The sequence below is a fragment of the Dipodomys spectabilis genome, unplaced genomic scaffold, assembly GCF_019054845.1.
Source record: "Dipodomys spectabilis isolate Male_0828 unplaced genomic scaffold, ASM1905484v1 ptg000108l, whole genome shotgun sequence".
In the NCBI taxonomy this organism is placed as follows: Eukaryota; Metazoa; Chordata; class Mammalia; order Rodentia; family Heteromyidae; genus Dipodomys; species Dipodomys spectabilis.
Genome location: NW_024870785.1, coordinates 17728749 through 17750600, shown reverse-complemented (window position 1 = coordinate 17750600; position 21852 = coordinate 17728749). Strand labels below are relative to the sequence as shown.

At 45.8% G+C, this 21852-nt stretch overlaps 1 protein-coding gene across 1 annotated transcript in view; it reads left to right on the top strand.

Annotated features, from left to right (window-relative positions):
- The window catches only part of Ca12 (carbonic anhydrase 12), a 53703-nt gene that overhangs the window by 20713 nt on the left and 11138 nt on the right, over positions 1 to 21852 (top strand). The window contains exons 3-8 of the mRNA XM_042687608.1: positions 12006 to 12185; positions 13373 to 13518; positions 17888 to 17983; positions 19258 to 19321; positions 19570 to 19727; positions 21093 to 21219. Coding sequence (XP_042543542.1) covers positions 12006 to 12185; positions 13373 to 13518; positions 17888 to 17983; positions 19258 to 19321; positions 19570 to 19727; positions 21093 to 21219 — 771 coding nt within the window. The remainder of the gene's footprint in view (positions 1 to 12005; positions 12186 to 13372; positions 13519 to 17887; positions 17984 to 19257; positions 19322 to 19569; positions 19728 to 21092; positions 21220 to 21852) is intronic.

Here is a 21852-nt window from a genome sequence, read left to right as displayed (position 1 = left end):
TACATTGCCTTGTACGGAATACGCCTTCAATGGCAGATTATTTAAAGTTTTCTCTAGAGCGTGTGATAAATAATAGCTCCACTGACCCCAGGCCCTTGTTCCCTGGAAACCAGGCTCAATAGTCTCTTCCTTTCCTGTTAACTGCTTCATTCAAAGCTTATTTTCTAGAATTCAAGCAGGGAAAAACACTAATGACTTATTTCAATCAACAGCTATTTCACACAAGAGAATCAATAGCGATTTAAGCCAGTGTCAAATAAAATGCAATCCTATGAACTGGATAAACAAATCATGGCATATGTAAAGAATGAAATATTATTCAACCATAAAAAAGAAGAGAGTACAGATGCATGCTATAAGAATAAACCTTGTAAACATGATGCTAAGTGAATGAACTCAGTCACAAATGGCTACACACTATACCACTCTATTTGCATGAAATGCTCATAATAGGCAATTCCATGGAGACCAGAGGTAGATTTGTGAGTGCCACAGCCTTGTCTGGAAGGAGGGAGAGTAGGGGATGGGTATTTACCAGGTTTGGAGATTCCTTTTGGGGTGATTGAAATTTTCTGAAACTAAATATCATGGTTGTACTCACAGTAGATTTGATATTTTGCTTACTCTACCACAACAAAAAGTTAGTACCTGAGTGCTCAGCTACTACCTGGGTACCCTAGCTACTCAGGAAACTGAAATCTGAGGATCATGGTTTGAACCCAGTCCGTCCAGTAAAGAAAGTCTTGAGACTCTTATCTGCAATTAACCATCAAAAGCTAGAAGTGGACATGTGGCTCAAGTGAATGGAAAAGCTAAACAAGAGTCTGAGGCCCTGAATTCAAGCCCCTGTACCACAACCACCACACACAAACACAGACACACACACACACAACCAAAATAGCAACCTTTCCCTGACACAGAAGAAAAAGCCACTGTTCCAGCAGTAAGCCTTGGGTCAGAGGAAGGCCTTAGACTTCCTCTCTCCACTTCGGCTGCACTACACAGCTTTGAAAAGCCTCCCATTGAAGACACTGAAAGTAGATCTCCTAGCCTGGGTTCACAGAGATTTCTGTGTGCAGCCAAGCTAGGGAAATCCTGCTGGAGACCAGTGGTTCTCAGAATGGGATGTCCAAACTAGCAGCAGCAGCAGCCTCACCTGGAAACGTACGGGAAAATGCAGATTCCAGAGCTCCATCCCCCAAAGTATGGAGTCAGAAATTCAGAGGGCAGGGCCTGCAGTCTGCTTTAACAATCTTCTTCCAGGAGTATTCTTCTGCATAACAAAAAGTGGCAACTATTATTCTGAGCCTAGACCAAGCAAACTACAGATAGCTTTCCTCAGCCCCTGAGCACCACAATGGCTATGGTAACAATATCCCACCCTCCAATCCAGTAGATTGGATTGTGTGCATTAAGACAAGCCCTCCCCACTTTTTGGGGGGTTTGGTCGTGGGCCTAGGTACCATCCCTGAGCTATTTTTTTGCTCAAGGCTAGCACTCTACCATTTTGAACCATATTGCCACTTCAGTTTTGGAGATAAGAGTTTCATGGACTTTCCTGCCCAGGTTGGCTTCAAATTGTAATCCTCAGAGCTCAGACTCCTGAGTAGCTAGAATTATAGGCGTGATCAGTGCCTGACAAGACAAACTTTTTTTTTTCCTGTCAGTTATGGGGCTTGAACTCAGGATCTAGGGACTGTTCCTGAGCTCTTTTGCTCGACTAACACTCTTAAGACTTGAGTTGTCACAATGCTACTTCCAGAGTTTTCTGTGATTAATTGAAGATAAGAGATAAGGGTTTTCCTACCCCGATGGCTTCAAACTGTGATTCTCAGATCTCAGCCTCCTAGTAGCTAGGATTACAGGTGTGAGCCACTGATGCCCAGCTGAGACAAGCCTTTTGATGACTGAATAACAGTCCATTTTTTTTTTTTGGTTCCAGTTGTGGGGCCTGAACTCTGGCCTGGGCACTGTCCCTCAGCTCTTCAGCTCAAGGCTAGCGCTCTACCACTTGAGCCACAGTGCCACTTCTGGCTTTTTTCTTTTTGCTTATGTGGTGCTGAGGAATCGAACCCAGGGCCTCATGCATGCAAGGCAAGCGCTCTACCACTGAGCCACCTTCCTAGCCCTGAATAACAGTCCATTTTATGTCTAGACTCCCATTTTCCTATCCATTGTTGATGGACACTTGGGCTGTTTCCATTTGCCTGCTACAATTAATGCTGCTATGTATGTGGCATATATTCATTTATTTGAGGCCTTGATTCGATTCTTTTGGGTTATATACCTAGCAGTAGAAGTGCTGGATTGTGTGGTTACATCTGTTTAGCTTTATGAGGAACTATCAAACCATTTTACATTCCCACTAGCAATAATGTGTGGTGGACATGATAAAAAAGAAACTATATATTCTACCACAATTTTCTTTAAAGATTAAGGAAATGAGGCATAAAAATAGGGATGGGAACGAAAACCATATCCCTCATAGTCAACACTGAATGAGAATGACCTCAAGCATTCTATTTAATTATATAAATGTTACACACATTTATAGTATATTAAGCAGATGGCATCTTGAGTCCTTTTTCCCTAAAGATGGTTACTGGTCCTTGTCTGAGTCTGGAACCCCTTTATTTTAAATATTGCTTTGAAGGATGAGAGCGTAGTATATCTAGCTAGCATGGTGGCAGCACAATTCCTTGGTCAATAAGCCAAAAAAGATCTATAAAAATAGCATGGGGGGGGAGGATTGGGTAGGGGGGAGGGGGGGATGCAAAGGGCTAGGAAGGGGAAACAAAGGAGGAGGCTACAATGCTTGATAAGAAATGTACTCATTATCTTGCCCATGTAATTGTAACCCCTCTGTACAGTATTTTCACAATAAAAAAAAATAGCATGCCCTGAATGTGCATGGGTGACTCAGACTGGCCTTATTTTCATCATCAGGGACAGATCATTACATTTTAGCAATTCCTTTCATTCGTTTCTGGTTTGTTTATCTTGCTTCATTCAAGAACCAATTGCTGAACATTGCAGAGTGCCAGGCTCTGCAGGAGTTAGATAAATACCAATGAATAAAGCAAGCTGCCGGTATTTCTTACCTGAATTGAGCATCAGAATCAGCTTGATGGTCCTCAGTGTCACTTCCTAGAGAGAGTATATTTCTAATGATGCTGTATTTCCTTGATGATGATGGTGATGATGATGATGATGATGCTTGTTTGGCGCCACACTTTGAAAACCCCTGGACTATTGGGAGAAAATGACTAAGGATTATTATGACAAGTGTAGGTACCTCAAAGAAAGAGAATGTATAGGGCCTGGGGAGCACAAAGTAGGGGAAGCACTCTGTCCCGTTTTAGAGGGCGGGAGGGTGTCTCAGGGAGTTGTGAAGCAGCTCCACGGAATAAAAAGGAGAGATGAGCTTGGTGTGGGTGCTTCACCTTTTATAATCCTAACTACTCAGGAGGCTGCAAACCAAGGGTTGCAATTTAAAGCCAGGCCAGGCAGAAAAGTCTATGAGACTCTTATTTCCAATTGATCATCGAAATGCCAGAAATGGAGGTGTGGCTCAAGTGGTAGATCACCAACCTTGAGTGAAAAAGTCAAGTGAGAATCTGAGGTCCTGAGTAAATGCCACCCCCACCCCACCCCATGAGGACAGTCCAGGGAGGTGGATGGAACTTCTCCACCATAAACAGACTCTTAAGGCAACAGGTCATGAGAAAACCCAAGGGGGCGAGGGAACAGCAGAAGTCAACCATTTACCTTTGTGTCCTGGAATAAACAAGCCTACCCTCTTCCCCATAAAAATCATTCCTTGGTGCCAGAGTCAGAACAACTGTGGAGCCCTCTCGTCCCCAGCCCCAGCAATACTGTTGAGCAATATGGAGAGCATTTTTGGCAGGGTGGAGGGACTTCTGGTGGATGGTAGAGAGATGATTGGTTGACCCCCTTCCACTACAACAGAATAGGAAATGATGCTGGAATGACTTGGGAAATTTGATAAGAGTCTAAGCAGATTTCTCCTCCTAAAGTGGCCCCAAAACAAAAATAAAGATAAGAAGAAGAAGAAGAAGAAGAAAAAAATCCTTGATATAAAGTGTGGATTACAGTAGCTTTAGGAAACAGATCTAGTTTTGATGGTTAGGCAAAATTCAAGGGAGAGTGGACCAGCTACTGCCGTCAGCTTCAGACTTTGTAGGTAATGAATAACCCCTGTCCCCTAGGCCTTGCTCCCTGCCCCAGTCCAGGCCTGACTCATCCGTAACATTAACAAAGGAAAAGCTTTCGTATCTGATTCCTTGACCTCTGTGAATAACACCACAGGCAGACCTCAGCCGTCAACAACCATTAACCCACACTCTGGGAAGCCACTAGTGGGATCTTTGACTTTATAGCTGTCTCTTTCCGTTTGGTGGGTGGGGAAATGGGAGTGCAACAGATTGTAGAGTTAGGTGATCAGAATGCAGCTCAAGTGGCTAACTGGTGAGTCCCAAGGATTTTGATGAGACATCTGTATCTTTTAGTCAGTTTCAGAGGGAACTACAGGATAAATTATATCATAGAGTACATTATATTCGAAATGTATTTTGTGGTGGTTGTTGTTTGTGCCAAGCCTGGGGCTTGAACTCAGGGCCCGGGCACTGTCTCTTAGCTTTTTCACTCAAGGTTGGAGCTCATTTAAGTCACAGTTCCACTTTCGACTTTTCTGTTAATGTGGTGCTGAGGAATCGAACCCAGAACCTCATGTATGCAAGGCAAGCACTCTACACTGAGCCACCTTCCTGGCCGCCACCACTTTTGACTTTTTTTGTGTGTGGTTAATTGGAGATAAGCTTCTCAATGGACTTTCTTGCCCAGGTTGGCTATAAACTGTCATTCTCAGATCTCAGCTTCCTGAGCACCTAGGACCTCAGGTGTGAACCACCAGTGCCTGGCTTAAATACCCTCATGTTCTCACTACACCTAACTTCTGTAATGGAGGATGTGTGGGTTTGAGCTGGATTTCAGGGCACATGCAGGCCGCCTTCCCCTGTGAATGGGGTCTTGCAGCTTTGCCCTGTTTTCTGTGGTTCTAGCCATAGAACTAATGGATGACCCTGACCCCCAGCGTTGGGCACCAGTCTCCTAGAAGGAAGACCTTTCCAGCTGGAAAGGTTGGAGGGCTCTAAGCAGGTTCTTATTCTTGCTGAGCCGTATCACATAGCAGAGCCCGGCCTCGGTTGAAGGGAAGCCTGATGAATTCCAGGTTCTTTCCGAGTGAATGCCTCCCATCCCTCTAAAGTATACCAGCTATCTGCTGCAGCAGGCTTGGTTGCTCCCTGTGCCCTCCATGAATAATGGCACTCCTCAGCCTTTGCTCATGATGCATTTTATCTCATCCTAAAAGCTCAACTTTGTTGGTACCTCCTCCAGGGAGCCCTCGGTATCACACTCAACAGTACTGTCTACATTTTTCTCCACGGCAGCCCTTGCTTAATTCCTTCCTAGTGGATGATTGCACATGGCGATACCTTTATTTGTGTACTGGTGAACCTGTTGCTTGTGACTCATTGTTGGTCTCCTTCCTGGAGTGTAGGCTCCCTAGGGACAGAGACTGGATTCATTTTGTTCTCCAGGGTCTTCAGCACCCAGTACAGTACCCGACACATAGTAGATATTTGTTGACGAAATGAATGAATGAGCTTCAAATTTAAATAGAGTCCAAAGAGAGAGAGAATAGAGATTTTTCTCAACTTATGAATTCTGGTTTGTGTTTTGTTTTGTTTTGATGGTACTGGAGTTTGAGTTCAGGTCACTTGCCAGGCAGGTGTGATATTACTGAGTCACACCTCCAGCCCCACATTTCACTGGTTACTTTTGACACTAAGTCTTGCTTAGGTGGACAGCGATCCACCTATTTTAGACTCCTCATCAAAGCCATTGAACCCAGCTCTGGGTTGAGAAGAGAGTTTTAAGTACTTTTTCTACCCAGGCTGGCCTTAAATCATGAACCTCTCTTTGTAGTCTCTCAAGTAGTTACAATTAGGAGCATAGGCCACTGGCACCCAACTGAATACCCTTTTTTTTTTTTGTCAGTTGTGGGGCTTGAACTCTGGGCCTGGGCGCTGTCCCTCAGCTTTTCAGCTCAAGGCAAGCACTCTACCGCTTGAGCCACAACTCCACTTCTAGTTTTCTGGTGGTTTATTGGAGATAAGAGTCTCATGGACTTTTTCCTGCCCGGGTTGGCTTTGAACCGTGATCCTCAGATCTCAGCCTCCTGAGTGGCTAGGAGTACAGGCGTGAGCCACTGGTGCCCAGCTCATTTTTTAAAAAATTACAAATGAATCTCTTTTAATAAATCTGTTCAGAGTTGACATACAATTTTTGATCACTTTCATACAAATATACCTGCCAAGATTAGGTATAAGTTTACTATGGTCAGATCTCTGTACAAAACAATCTAACCCAAAGCATTTGAAGGATTAACCCATAGCTGTTATTGTACTGAAATCTTGACTGTTGGTTGAGGAAGAAAAAAATAAGGTGTGCCAACAGCTACACTGTGTTAACCTTACCACTATGGTCCTATCCGTTGGGGCAAGTTCTGATCTGTTTTGGTAGTCAGCTCAAAGAGCTACCCTGGAGCTAGCTCCCAGGTAGTTACCTGCCTTCTACTTCTACACAAATGGAGGGCAGCTACTCAGAAAGTAAGACCACCAGGACAGGTTGGGCAGAGGCAGGTCTGAGGGACCTATTTCCAAAGGCCAAGAGAACCAACCTCAAAATTAAATGACATGGAACATTCTTTTTCTTTTTGTTCTTATTTTGGGCTTAGATTCTGTGGGATCCTGTCCACATCATGAACAATACTTATTTTCATTAAAATTTTTTATGAATGTGAGCTCATAGGATACACAGTGAGAAATAGTAATCAAACTGTATGGGTAATTGCATATTGCTTGTCTCCTAAAGAACTTGAGGTGCTTTTATTGCTCTATGCATAATGTATACGTTCCAGGTATGTAAACATCAGAAACGGCTGAACCCATAAATTTTTTTACTTACGCCTATATCATGTCTATAAACAGGCTATAAAATAAATAAAATTATCCTTCATTTACTTGCATAAATTACTTGCCCAGGGCAAGAAGGAGACTGTACATTCATAATCTTATAGACTAAGCATATTTGTGTTAGAGATGAAAGAGGGAACTTTAGAAAATATTTCTCAATCAATCACGCTACGTGAGCCTTATTTGAACATTGATTCAAACAAACTAATTTTTGTTTTGTCACCAGTCCTGGGGCTTGAAGTCAGGGTTTGGGCAGTGTCCTTGGCTTTTTTTTTTTTTTTTGCTCAAGGGTTAACACTCTACCACTTGAGCTCTACTTTCTACTTTTCTTGGGTGGGGGGCAGTGATTGGTTGGAGATAAGAGTCTCATGTGCTTTCTCACCTGGGCTGGCTTTGTTTGAATCGAAATCCTCAGATCTCAGCCTCCCGAGTAGCTAGGACTGCAAGCCAGCTCCCCATTTCTTTTCCGCAGTCCTCACATCTTGTTAAGTTGAAGGCTCTGAGGTACATTCTAAGCAAGTGATCCTATGTGCTTCTCTGTTTTGAGGGAAGCAAACGTATGGAGGAGTTGGAGTGGATGCCTTCTTGATTCAATGGAAAAGAATAAGCAGGAAAGAGGTGTGAAGATCCAGCTCAGCCAACATGGGAGGACTTGTTGGGCCAAGCATGGTGGGAAATACAGGGATGGATGAAACATAGACATAGTTCTTTCCTCCAGGGAGAGTGTGGGAGCAGGAGGAAACAGATGACCCAAATCCCCTAGATAAAGACTGAAACAGAAGACACGCCTTTTCTATCCCAAGTAAAGTAACTCTGTTACTAAGCCAAAGTCTAACTTTGTACAAATTACGTAATCTTAATCTGGTTACACCATAAAATTGTAAGGATCAAACCTCTTAAAATATAGTACTAATAACAATCATGATGAAGAAGCAGGAAGAATAGAAGAGGCTTCTTTAAAGCCAGGTGCCAGTGGCTGACTACTGTATTTCTGATTGTTCAGGAGACTGAAATCTGGAGGATTGTGGTTCAATGCCACTGGGAGAAGAAAAGATGCCATCTCCAATGAATCAGCAAAATGCTGGATTGGAGCAATGGTCCAAGTGGTAGAATGCCAGCCGTGATGAGCAAGAAAGCTGAGTGAGGCTTAAGCAAGGGCTTGAGTTCAGGCCCTAGTACCAACATAAAATTTAAAAAAAATAAGAGGTTCTTGTTTCTGCCCAAGGGCCTGTGACAAATGAAAAAGCACTAGTTTGCTCCTGGATTGCAGCCAGGACAGTCTTCATGCCCTGGCCAGGGCAGGGGCACCCGTGCCCTGTGCCCTCCTTCCTGAAGCTGCTTCCCACCGGGCACCTCATCACCCTGCTCAGCAGCTTTCTTGGCATGAACAACCCCTCCTCAACTCGTCCAAACTCGCCTGATGTGCAGGGCAAAGGTACTTAGTCCTGATCTTTATAAATCTCAGAGCTGGAGAGCCAGAAGGAACCTTCCAGAGCAATGTCCAACTCTCCCATTTATGCCAGGGGCTCTGGAGGCTCCAGCAGGGAATAAGGCATGCTCCAGGTTGCTCGCCCAGGTGGAGGGGCCAGTGCTGCTGGACTATTGTTTCCTGGACTCTTTAGGTTGTAATGTAGTTGTTTTTTGTTTTTCCTGAGGAAGGTTTTTACCAACATAGCTATTTCTGTCTTTACTATCCATAGTTTTTCCTGTCCCCCAAATACCTGACTTAGCTCTGACTTCCAATAAAGAATGTTTAGGGTACAGTTAAAAAGAAAAATTTCAGCCAGGCATTCCTGACTTATGCCTATAATCCTAGCTACTCAAGAGGCTGAGATGTGAGGATCATGATTCAAAGCCAGCCCAGGCAGGAAAGTTTGTGAGACTTTTAACCTCTATTTAATTAGCAAAAAGCTGGAAGTGGAGCTGTGGCTCAAGTGGTAGAGCAGCAGCCTTGAGCAAAAAAAGTTCAGGGACAATGTCCAGGTCCTGAGTTCAAGCCCCAGGACTAGCACAGCTGTAAACAAAATTCCCTTGATAACCTTCTTCCAAGCTCTCTGTCCTTTGAGAATATCTACTAGGTAAGTGCCTGTCAGGATGTGGTTTACAAAGAAGGAAATAAGGGATCCTTGTCTTTATAAGAGCTCTTGTTCAGTATTTACTGATGCTCTCCCCCACTTTTTTCTCCTTTCTTTCCTTTTTCTCTTTTGGGTGTGTGTGTGTGTGTGTGTGTGTGTGTGTGTGTGTGTGTGTGTGTGTGTGTGTGTGTGTGTGTGTGTGTGTGTGTGTGTGTGTGTGTGTGTGTGTGTGTGTGTGTGTGTGTGTGTGTGTGTGTGTGTGTGTGTGTACGCGCATCACAGCTTTGGGGCTTGAACTCTGAGTTTCTTTGGCTTAAAGCTAGTGTTCTACCATTTGAGCTACAGCCCCACTTCTGGCTTTTTAGGTGTTTAATTGGAGATTAAGTCTCATGGACTTTCCTGGCCGGGCTGGCTTTGAACTGCAGTCCTCAGATCTCAGCCCCTTGAACAGCTAGTATTACAAGCATGAGCCACTGGTACCCTGCTTTCAGTTTAATTTTTTTTTTTTTGTCGGTCGTGGGGCTTGAACTCTGGGCCTGGGTGCTGTCCCTCAGCTCTTCAGCTCAAGGCGAGCCCTCTACCACTTGAGCTACAGCGCCACTTCCGGTTTTCTGGTGGTTTATTGGAGATAGGAGTCTCACGGTCTCTCCTGCCCGGGCTGGCTTTGAACTGCGATCCTCAGATCTCAGCCTCCTGAGTAGCTAGGATTACAGGCGTGAGCCACCAGCGCCCGGCTTCAGTTTAATTTTTTAGTTGTCTTTAAGTAGTGGTAAATGGGTTTCAATTCAACTTTTCAAGTTATGAGTAAAATACATCTTCATTTCAATGTCACTCCTCTATCTCTTTCTTTCTTTCTCTCTCTCTCTCTTTCTTTCCTAGTGCTTAGGGATCAAAGCCAGGGCCTTGCAGATACTAGGCAGGTGCTCTACCACTGAGCTACATCTCCAAACCTCAAAACACTCTCTTGATAAAAATCCTTTACTTTTACTCTGGGAAAAGAAAGTCCATCTAACCTGGTTCCCTTTATTCACATGTACAAGGAGAAGTCTTCTCATTGCTGCATCTCTTTGCTTCCTGAGTTTCTTAGGTAGTTGTCTGGCTGCCAACTTCTGCCACCCTGGCTATGGGCTTGGGAGGGACTGTGGGCAGCTTTCCTTGGGAAATCCTGCCAGCCTGTGCTGTGTCTCCTTGTGACCCCTGGGGTCAACATGAGGCATCCTGGTGGTCCCACTCTGCTCTCTGGTTCTGCTCCCAGATGAGTAACTGTCTCACTCTGACATCTGGAGTGACTTGTGTGGGTATAGTCCTATGTCTCTCTGTCTCCATCTCCATCTTAATGTATTTGAATTGCTTTGATTCTAGGGCATTGAAGCTTTGCAAATACAAACTGTATAGTTCAGTAGAGATACTGGCAGGTCCAGGAGGGGCTGGATTGGAGTGTCTGAAATCCCTTTATTTTCTACCATTTCCCAAAAGGCAGGTGCAAAGTTTGACAGCCCGAAAAGCTCTGTTATGTGTCGGAATCTCAAAGAACTAAAAAACGAGACCAACTCCTCATACTGTTTTTGTTGTTGTTATTGTTGTTGTTGTGGGGCTTGAACTTGGAGCCTGGATACTCTCCGTGAGCTTTTTTGTTCAAGGTTAGCACTCTACCACTTTGAGTCACAGTGCCACTTCCAGTTTTCTGGTGATAAAGAGTCTCATGGATTTTCCTGCCTGGGCTGACTTTGAACCACAATTCTCAGATCTCAGTCTCCTGAGTGGCTAGGATTACAGGCATGAGCCACTGGTGCCTGACTTCATCGTGTTTTACATAAATGAGGGTACCAAGTATTACTTCTGATTCACTTGTCTCTCAGAAGTCTTCTCCTTGGAGAGCAAGATGTAGGGGGCAGGGACCCTCTATGGGGCCAGCACCCCCCCCCCAATATTTCTGTTCCCTTCCTCTTTTTCTAGTTAGCACCTACATACCTCCTGATGAATGAACCCCAGATGGTGAAGCTGGATTCCAAGTTCTGTTAGCACCCACCGGGGCATCATGGTTTTAACTGTAACGAGCTATGACTTGCCGATTATTTGCTTTTCTGGAGAAAACCTCAGCCTGAAAATCTGGTTTAATTACCATGGGAGATAATCTTTTAAATATAGATTTACATTCTTTAAGGATTTTTTTCCCCTCTGTGGGAGTAGGATAGTTTATTTGAATATGTGGTGTTTATTTACATTTTCCAGAAGAGCGATTGCTATCTGGTAGTTAGCAAGAAGCTTGAGCCCCAGGGGTTTTTCATTTTTAAAGTCATTCTTCCTGACAGTTTGTCAATTACGTTGTAATAATGAGTTGGGAGTATTGCCATACTTTTCCCTACATGAAATCCTGCACTTGGTTGGGTGATTCCCATAATTATTTGACATTTTTCAAGCATTCCCAACAGGTCGAGTTCTGCTTTCTAGATGTAGGTATCAAGAGTCAATGTCTTCAGGATTTTATATCAAGATGTTCATACCTGTGGATCCATCAAAGGTCTCTCTGTGGAGGAGGGAACTCCCTTGGACCAATGTTCCAGACCTGGCACAGCCTGGAATGCCAGCGTGCGTGAGCAGGGCCTGGATGATGTTTGACCTGATAATCCAAAACCCAGAGGAATTCCTGGCTCTGTGAAGGCAGCGAGTGCCCAAAAGTGAACCATCTTCATGTGGAGAGGACGGCAGCTGGTCTTGAGGCCTTTTCTGGATTTGATTTCTGTAGACAGAAGTCTTTGTATATTGAACAAGTTTCCTCAGATTAATCGTATTGAACACAGCATTAGAAGGTGAGAGAAAATACCCTTGGGGGAGAAACTGACTTAGTCTTAGGCTTGATCTCTCCTTCTAGGTCCAACTGGGGAGAAGAGCTGGTCCAAGAAGTACCCATCCTGTGGGGGCCTCCTGCAGTCCCCAATAGACCTGCACAGTGACATCCTCCAGTATGATGCCAGCCTTGTGCCTCTCCAGTTCCATGGTTACAACATATCAGCTGACAAGTTGCTGAACTTGACCAATGATGGCCATTCAGGTGAGGGAGAGATCTCCTGTTCAGCCCTTTTCCATCTGGTAGGGGGACAGTTCCCTGGAGCTAGCCAGAGGAGAGGCTGTGGAGGCAGGCCTGGCTCATTTTTCCAGATGTGCTTGAGAGAAAGCACATCTCTCAGGATGGGGCAGGCATCAGGTCCCAGCCCCCTGGTCCATGGTAAGAGTGGCTTCTGGGTCATCAAGAGCAACTGAAGGGATGCAGCTCCATTGCTGATTTTTTCAACTTTGATATACCTGGGGTTGAGTCATGGCTTAACTACTTATGAGCCAGCAGAGTGTGGATAATAAACTCAAGCTTTCATCTGGGAAAATGGTCATATTGATAAATATGATTAAGACCAGAGGTCGGTTCTATTAGGGTCTGGCATACAGGAAATGCTTCCTAACCAGCAACTGTTGTTATTAGTCATATAGTTCTCAAACTTGGAGGTAAAGGTTCTACCTTCAAAACCCAGATGTCTTGGACAAGTGCTGGTGGCTTGTACCTGTAATCCTAGCTACTTAGGAGGCTGAGATCTGAGGATCACAGTTCAAAGCCAGCCCAGGCAGGGAAGTCTATGAGACTCTTATCTCCAGTTAACCACCAGAAAACTGGAAGTGGCACTGTGGCTTAAAGTGGTAGAGCACTAGCCTTGAGCAAAAGAGCTTAGGGACAGCACCCAGGCCCTGAGTTTGAGCCCCACAACTGACAAAAACAAAACAGATGTCTGATACATGAGTGTATAAAACATTCAAGCAAGGCACTAGTGGCTCACACCTGTAATCCTAGCTACTCAGGAGGCTGAGATCTGAGAATTATAATTTGAAGCTAGCCTAGCAGATAAATCCAAGAGACTCTTATCTCCAGTTAACCAGCAAAAAGCCAAAGGGAAGCATTGCTCAAATGGCAAAATACCAGTATTGAACAAAAAAGTCAAACAAGAGCACAAGGCCCCAAGTTCAAGCCCTAAAGCCGGTACTAAAAAAACAAACCAAAACCAAAACAAAACAAAACAAAAAGCCCCAAACCATCCATCATTGGTCTAGTGCTAGGAAAGTGGGTTGCTGACCTGCATCTCTCTGATCTGCATCTTCCTGTCGGTGTCCTGTATAGGCATTGCCTACCTGACAGCTCTCTGGCAGTGTTCAGCTGGCCAGAACTCTTAACAGCTGTCCCTTCCCTCCCTACAGTGAGACTGAACTTGATCTCAGACATGCACATCCAGGGCCTCCACTCTCACCAGTACAGAGCCGAGCAGCTGCATCTGCACTGGGGAGAGCGCAATGACCCCCACGGCTCTGAGCATACCATCAGTGGGAAGCACTTCGCTGCCGAGGTGAGTGAGCAAGGCTGTGGATAATCTTGTATCTGGCCATGTATGGTTTGTTGGGAGCAACCACTCTACTGCTCATCTGTGGTGTCCTGGACCCTTCCTTCCCTTGAACGTTCTCAGTTTGTCTCTATCTCTTACTAAGTGATGCTTTTGAGAAGACTAGGCTCCCCAGATGGCCCAGTGGGACCCCAATGCAGCCTTTTTTTTTTGGTCAGTCGAGGGGCTTGAACTCTGGGCCCTGGCACTGTCTCTCAACTCTTCAGCTCTAGGCTAACATTCTACCACTTGAAACACAGCGCCACTTCTGGTTTTCTGGTGGCTAATTGGAGATAAGAGTCTCATGGACTTTCCTGCCCGGGCTGGCTTTGAACCATGATCCTCAGATCTCAGTCTCCTGAGTAGCTAGGATTACAGGCGTGAGCCACTGGCACCCGGCTTCCCAATGCAGTCTTTATTCACATGTTATGCTGTCTACAAATATCTGCCCCACCTCTCTCTCCTGTCCCTGGACCAGGGGGTTGTGCTTGAGAACATAGGGACAGTAGTTTAGTCTAGGGCCACTTTTTCACTTAGCCACAAATCAAAGGATGACTGACTTTTATAAGGTAAAGGATTTCACAGCTATCAGAGACTCGCTGAAGGTTGTTTGGAATGTCAGCACAGCATTGTTGTGCTATGTCACAGAAAAACAAGCATGCAATGGGGCGAGGTAGGGAGGCTGCTGAGTTGCTCCATTCCAGACCTGTGGCCCTGAGCTGGGGGCGGGAGAGGAGGGAGGGGGGCGAGGGGCGGGAAGGGGGGGAGTGTGCTCTGAGTGTTTACAGGGAAATAAACAGAAGGAGTTAAGTGCTACTGATCAGCCAGCCACAGCCCATGATAGGTTTATGGCATGGCCATTCTCTTCTGTTCATAACTGCTGAACTGCTTAATGTCTCAGGCTAATTACAGGTCTGGTTACTAGTGTGGAGGCGATAGCATTCTGGCCCAGTCAATTGGCATTACTGGAGGCTCACACAGTTCAGAGCAGGCCCTTCCCTGAATCTCAACAACTGCAATTTCTTCCAGGTTAATTGCAATGTTGAGGATTCTGTTTCCCTCATTGGGGATAAAGAGTTAGGGCGTAGACTAGGAAGGTTCATACATTTAAAAATATTTCTAGTTATTGAAATCTCTGCTATCAAGCCAATGATCAGACCAGGAGCCTGGTGATCATTAGCCATAAATGCTCATACCAGAGAAAAGACATCGGGGTGACCATAAGTGGCAATTTCTCTATGGAGACATTTTGTAAACAGTGGCTCTTTAGGATGGAGACTATAGAACTTTTTTTTTTTTTTTGGTCAGTTGTGGGGCTTGAACTCTGGGCCTGGACATTGTCCCTCAGCTCTTCAGCTCAAGGCTAGCGCTCTACCATTTAAGTAACAGCGCCACTTCCTTTTCTGAATAGTTTATTGGAGATAAGTCTTGTGGACTTTCTTGCCCAGGCTGGCTTTGAACCGTAATTCTCAGATCTCAGCCTCCTGAGTAGCTAGGATTACAGGCGAGAGCCACCACACCAGGCGACTATAGAATTATAGAAGACTTTTTTTTTTTTTAAGGTGGACTAAGGTTTGAACTCAGGGTCTTGTGCTTGCTAGGCAAACCCTTTATCACTTGAGCCCCACCCCCAAGATGTTTTTGCTTTCATTTATTTTCCAGATAGGGTCTCATGCTTTTTGCTCAGGGCTGGTCTTGGACTCTGATTTACCAGCTTCACCTCCTGAATAGCTGGTATTATAGGAATATTGTACTACCCAGTAAAAGCCATAAAACTCCATTCCAGAGAATTCCCATCAGCCTGGATTAATCTTTACTCCTTGATTTATTCTAAATACACTAAGTGCTCAGATAGACTACAAGCTCAAAGATCTGCTATAAAAAAGACAAGTACCCAGGGCAGAATTCCTGTTTCTCAAACTCATGCCATACACGATGATGTGGGAATGGCAGGCTTCATCCTGTAGGGGGAAAGATGGTGAGGTAAGGGCCTCTTAAAAGTCCTTACTAGAGAACAGCTAAAAGGAAGGAGTAATTTGATGTAGTTTTAAAAAATTCAAAAGAGCCACTTAAAAAGTTTAAAATGTGTGCCTTGCACCAATTGCTTATGCCTGCCTGCAACCCTAACTGCTCAAGAGACTAAGATCTGGAGGATCTTGAAGCCAGCCTTGGCATAAAAGTACAAGATACTCCATCTCTACAATAATCAACAAAAAGCAGTGCTAGAGGGTATTTTAAGTGGTAGAGCACCAGCTGTGAGCAAGGAAGTTAAGTAAGCAACAAGGCCCTGCCCCCTCCAAAAAAAAAATGAAGGTATTAAGCTGTATTCAACAAAAGAGAGAGCTGGGAAGGTGGCTCAGTGGTAGAGCGCTTGCCTTGCATGCATGAGGCCCTAGGTTCGATTTCTCAGCACCACATAAGCAGAAAAAGCCAGAAGTGGCGCTGTGGCTCAAGTGGTAGAGCGCTAGCTTTGAGCTGAAGAGCTGAGGGACAGCGCCCAAGCCCAGAGTTCAGGCCTCACAACAGACAAAAAAAAAAAAAAAAATCATTCCACAAACAAGATAAGAAAATAGGAAAAAATATTCAGGTATCATAGTCTGAAAGGCAAAGTATAGATAAAAATTCATGTGTTAAAAACATGGAGACCTACTTAGTAAAAAGAGTTTCTGGGGGCTGGGAAGGTGGCTCAGTGGTAGAGCGCTTGCCTTGCATTCCTGAGGCCCTGGGTTCGATTCCTCAGCACCACATAAGCAAAAAGAAAAAAGCCGGAAGTGGCGCTGTGGCTCAAGTGGTAGAGCGCTAGCTTTGAGCTGAAGAGCTGAGGGACAGCGCCCAGGCCCAGAGTTCAGGCTCCACGACTGGACCCAAAAAACAAAACAAAACAAAAAAAACTTCTCTTTGATAATAACACATATAAGCAAGATAAGCAAGGCACTAGTAGCTCACGCCTGTAATCCTAGCTACTCAGGAGACTGAGATCTGAGGATCATGGTTCAAAGCCATCCTGGGCAGGAAAGTCCATGACACTCTTAGTTCCAATAAACCACTCAGAAAACTGGAAGTGGTGCTGTGGCTCAAATGGTAGAGCGCTCACCTTGAGCTGACGAGCTAAGGGACAGCACCTAGGCCCCACGACCGACAAAAAGAAAAAAGAAATGAAAAGAAAAGAAAAGGCCATAAGTGGGCTTTCTGCCTCAAGAGGTAGAGTGCTACCCTAGTCAAAGAAGCTCAGGGACAGTGCCCAGGCCCTGAGTTCAAGCCCCAGGACTAGCTTTAATAATAATAATACCTACTTACTTCTCTGAAAAATGCACAATTTAAATTTTTATTTTTGTGAAGTTAAAAGTCTGTATTCATGGGGTTGGGAAGGTGGCTCAGTGGTAGAGCGCTTGCCTTGCATGCTTGAGGCCCTGGGTTCAATTCCCCAGCACCACATAAGCAAAAAGAAAAAAGCCGGAAGTGGCGCTGTGGCTCAGGTGGTAGAGCACTAGCTTTGAGCTGAAGAGCTGAGGGACAGCGCCCAGGCCCAGAGTTCAGGCCCACTACCAGACCCAAAAACAAAAAAAACAAAAAAGTCTGTATTCATGGTATACCATTCTTGTTTTGTGACCTTTTACATTAAGGCTGATAAAATCTTTATGTTGAGCTGGGCCTCAGTGGCTCACACCTGTATCAGGAGGCTGAGATCTGAAAATCTCCATTCAAAGCCAGCCTGGGCAAAAAAGTCCGTGACACTTTTATCTCCAGTTAACCACCAAAAAGCTGGAAGTGGAGGTGTGGCTCAAGTGGGTAGAGTACCAGCCTTGAGCAAAAAAGCCCAGAGAAAACACAAATCCCTGAGCTCAAGTTCTAGTACTGGCATAATAAACAAGCAAATAAATAAATGGAATGCTGGCAGTGACTTTTGCCACTAGAGGACTAGACACATGTGTCTTAGGCTGTATTAATTACGATTAAATTATGCCTAGAGGTTTCCTGCCCTGATATACTGTTTCCAGATCAAAAGCTTTTCCAAACTAATTGGGAAAACTCATACAAGGGAAGAACTCCAAAGTATGCAAGTCTTTTCATGGTTAATACAAAATCCATTCATCCATCCATCCATCCATCCATCCATCCAAGTCTATTGCCCCTCTGGAACTTTCCAGACAGCCTATCAGACACTGGGGAATCAATGAGTGAATCAAATAGACACAGTCCTGGTGGAACTTGCTATCTGCAGATTAGGGGGAAAGGGGAAATTGGGTCTGTTTTGATGGGGAGGAGAGGGACAGAGGTCTAAGTCTCCTGGTGTGAGTCCCTTGTCCCCTGATGGGTGGCTTCTCTCCTACTGCAGCTGCACATTGTCCACTATAACTCAGATCTGTACCCCAACTTCAGCACTGCCAGTGACAAGTCAGAAGGTCTCGCTGTCCTTGCGGTTCTCATTGAGGTAAGAAATTCTTGAGGAGTTTTTTAATGTGAAATTTGGAGCAGGGGTGAGATCTGGGTTTGGCACTTTGTTCTATGCATACCCCTTAGTAATAAGGGCCATATCTTGAAGGAAATGTTCTCTTTTGGCTTCTCCATGGCTTTTCCTCCTCTACCCCCTCCTCCTCCTCCTCTTTCTCTCCCCCATCCCCCTCCTCTTTCTCCTTCTTCTTATATTTCTCATCTTTCTTTGTACTAGGGCTTGAACTCAAGACCTTAAACTCTTGTTTTTGGGCTCAAGGCTGGCATTCTACCACTTGAGCTACATCTCCATTTCTGGCTTTTTGGTGGTTAATTGAAGAGTTACACAGGCTTTTCTGCCTGGGCTGGCTTCAAATGCAACCCTTAGACCTCAGCTTCTTGAGTAGCTAGGATTACAGGCATGAGCCACCAGGGCGTGTCTGACATTAGAAACACAAGTCTTAGCCTTGTTGTATGATCGTAGCTCAAGCTGCTGCAAAAGACCAGCAAGGGGTTCGGGGAACCATTGTGTTGCCCCATGAAGTTCCTGAGTACCTGAGTTCCTAGTACCCAAGCTCCATCCTGTGGATGGGCGTGCATTCTTTAATCCTAGAAATCAGGAATGACTCCTGCTTAGCTTGCATTTTCTCCACTGACCAAGAGAGCATATAGTTCATTTCCCAGGGTGCTTGCTCACTTGTCTGGCTTGTGGGATAAGAGCTTCCCGAAGTTGCTTTTTTTTTTTTTGGTCAGTCATGGGGCTTGAACTCAGGGCACTGGGCACTGTCCCTGAGCTTCTTTTTCTCAAGGCTAGTGCTCTACCACTTGAGCCACAGTGCCACTTCTGGCCTTTTCTGTTTATGTGGTACTGAGGAATTGAACCTAGGGCTTCATGTATGCTAGGGGAGCACTCTACCACCAAGCCACATTCCCAGCCCTCCCCTAAGTTCTGTGTTACATGCTGACTGTGGCCTTCAGGATGGCTTCTTATATAATCAGGAACACATCCTACACCCTATGCTTATGGCCCTGGGACACTCAAGCCTGATGCCTTAAGCTGAAATCTGGGTGCCATGTGGTGTCAGAGGTCAGAACCATCCTCTAACTCCAGATGGCCTCCAGGTCCACCCTAATTGTTCTCATAAGATGGCCCGTTGGGGAGGATCTCAGCAGTGGTGGCTACATACCTCCAGTCCCCTTCTGATAGTGAATGTCAGTGTGGCTCAGCCGCAAGGCGATTCTATCCCAGCTCAACCTGCCTGGTCTCCATTGCAGATGGGCTCCTTCAACCCATCATATGACAAGATCTTCAGCCATCTTCAACATGTAAAGTACAAAGGTGAGGGTCTTTACTTGCTTATTCACTATTAGAATAAGGATGTCACCTATACCGTGTGTGTGTGTGTGTGTGTTTGTGTATCTGTGCTATCTGCTAAGAGCAGCTGAGGGTAGAACAGGGTTGTTGCAAGGTCTTTGGGCTAGATAGGCCAGAAAGAAGTTCACCATTGGAGGCTCAGTCACTATTGTCAGCTACACTTGTGCTAGAGACAGCAAGGCTGACACTGTCACCCCACCATGTCTCTCCAGGCCAACAGATGCTCATCCCGGGCTTCAACATTGAAGAACTGCTTCCAGAGAAGCCGGATGAGTACTACCGCTATGAAGGATCCCTGACCACCCCTCCTTGCCACCCCACTGTGCTCTGGACAGTTTTCCGAAACCCTGTGCAAATTTCCCAGAAGCAGGTAACCGTCCATGCTAGAGTCTATGTGGCATTGTGGTCTCTGTCATCTGCTGTGTTGCAATCCGTGATTTGATTTCTTCCCTTAAGAGTTTTGTTGGAAAAACAATTCAAATCCTAACACAATAGGACTTGGGCCTGAAAATGCTGCAGAGATTACAGGCTGAGCTTTAAAAGATGCTATCAGCTCAAGCTAGGAAAATGAGCACTTGTCTCATAGTGCTTTTAAACGAGTTGGAAGGAACCCCGGCCCTGGTGGCTCATGCCAGTAATCCTAGCTAGGTAGGAGGCTGAGATCTGAGGATCACAGCTCAAAGCCAGCCTGGGCAGGAAAGTCTGTGTAACTCTTAGCTCCAATTAACCACCCCCTGCCAAAAAAAAAAGACCTGGAAATGGAGCTTTGGCTCAAGTGGTAGAGCACTAGCCTTGAGGGGGAAAATACTCTCAGGGACAGAGCCCAGGTCCTGAGTGCAAGCCCCAGAACACACACACACACACACACACACACACACACACACACACACACACACACACACACACACACACACACACACACACTCCTAGTGATTGGACAGTATTAACTTCCCAGGTGGGGGAGAGCCTGGTAGCAGAATATAGACTGTATCAGGTTAACCCACATAATGAGCTGGTGCTAGAACAATAGCAGAGTCCCTGAGAGAGAACTGCTGCCCTTAGGAATCCCAGAGTCTAGTGCCAACTGGGCCACCAAGTCCTCAGGAGCCATTGCTGAACCCCTCATTTCAGAGGTGATAAAAGTAGAGTTCGACGCCCATGGCATTACCCCACTGGGACCTGACCCCAAATCAGATCTTCTGAGTTCCAAGTCATGGCCCATCCCTCTCTACTCCATCATCTAAATGTGTCCCATACTGCCTCATCCTCCTCACCGTCACTCGGGCTCTTTACTACAAGCTTCTGAGCTGGAAAAATCCCAGATGAGTGGCAGCCTGTGGGAGGACAGGAGTGAGGGCGTGGTGACAGGTGGGGGGAACTGCAGACATCCTAACCCAGTTGCCTTGGCAACCAATTACGTCACCTTCTTGTGGGCAGGCAGGTGGGCCTGGGAGGTGACCTTGTATTGTGGGCCCCAATGCTTTGGGAGATGGGTGTCATTGCCCTCTATGGGTCCAGATTCTGGAATGATCAATAGGAGCAGGTTGGCAGGCAGGAATGGAATCCAATTATGAAGTCCTGGAGTTAGGGAGGTGGGGAGATGCAGTTCTCTGGCTTTCCCAGTTTTCTACCATCTCTCACCACACACCGCAGGCTCTAGAGGCTTCTCCCGGTTGCCTCCTGTAGAGAGCATTCATTATTCTCCTCCATGGTATGTATCCGTTTTTCCCCTCAGCTGCTGGATTTGGAGACAGCACTGTATTTCACACACATGGATGACCCTTCCCCCAGAGAAATGGTCAACAACTTCCGGCAGGTACAGAAGTTCGATGAGCGGCTGGTGTATATTTCCTTCCGACAAGGTGAGGGGGACCGGGAGCCATGTGTACTCTCAAGCAAACCAGTCTCTTGACACCAGTATCCTTAGCAGGTTGGCTAAAAGCTTGTGGCTGTCAAAGGAACCAGGGCACTGAGGAACTGTGGTGTGTGTGTGTGGGGGGGCACTGCTCCCCGCTTCCCTGAGCCTTGGTAAGAGAGCCCAGGCAAGGACCTCAGGGCACTGGGACCAGAGCTCTCGCACAGATGGGGAACAGATGTTCTTGGGGAGTTCTCTGCCCTGAAGAATGAGTCCAGGACATGTGGTAGGCCCCTCTGGATGAAATCACACTAGCTTATTTCTCACTCTAGGCTTTTTGTTTTGTGTGTGCTGGCACAAGGGCTCAAACTCAGGTTCTTTTTTTTTTTTGGTCCAGTCGTGGGGCCTGAACTCTGGGCCTGGGCGCTGTCCCTCAGCTCTTCAGCTCAAGGCTAGCGTTCTACCACTTGAGCCACGGCGCCACTTCTGGCTTTTTTCTTTTTGCTTATGTGGTGCTGAGGAATCGAACCCAGGGCCTCATGCATGCAAGGCAAGCGCTCTACCACTGAGCCACCTTCCCAGCCCCTCAAACTCAGGTTCTTAAGCTCTCCTTCAGCCTTTTTGGCTAGCACTCTATCAC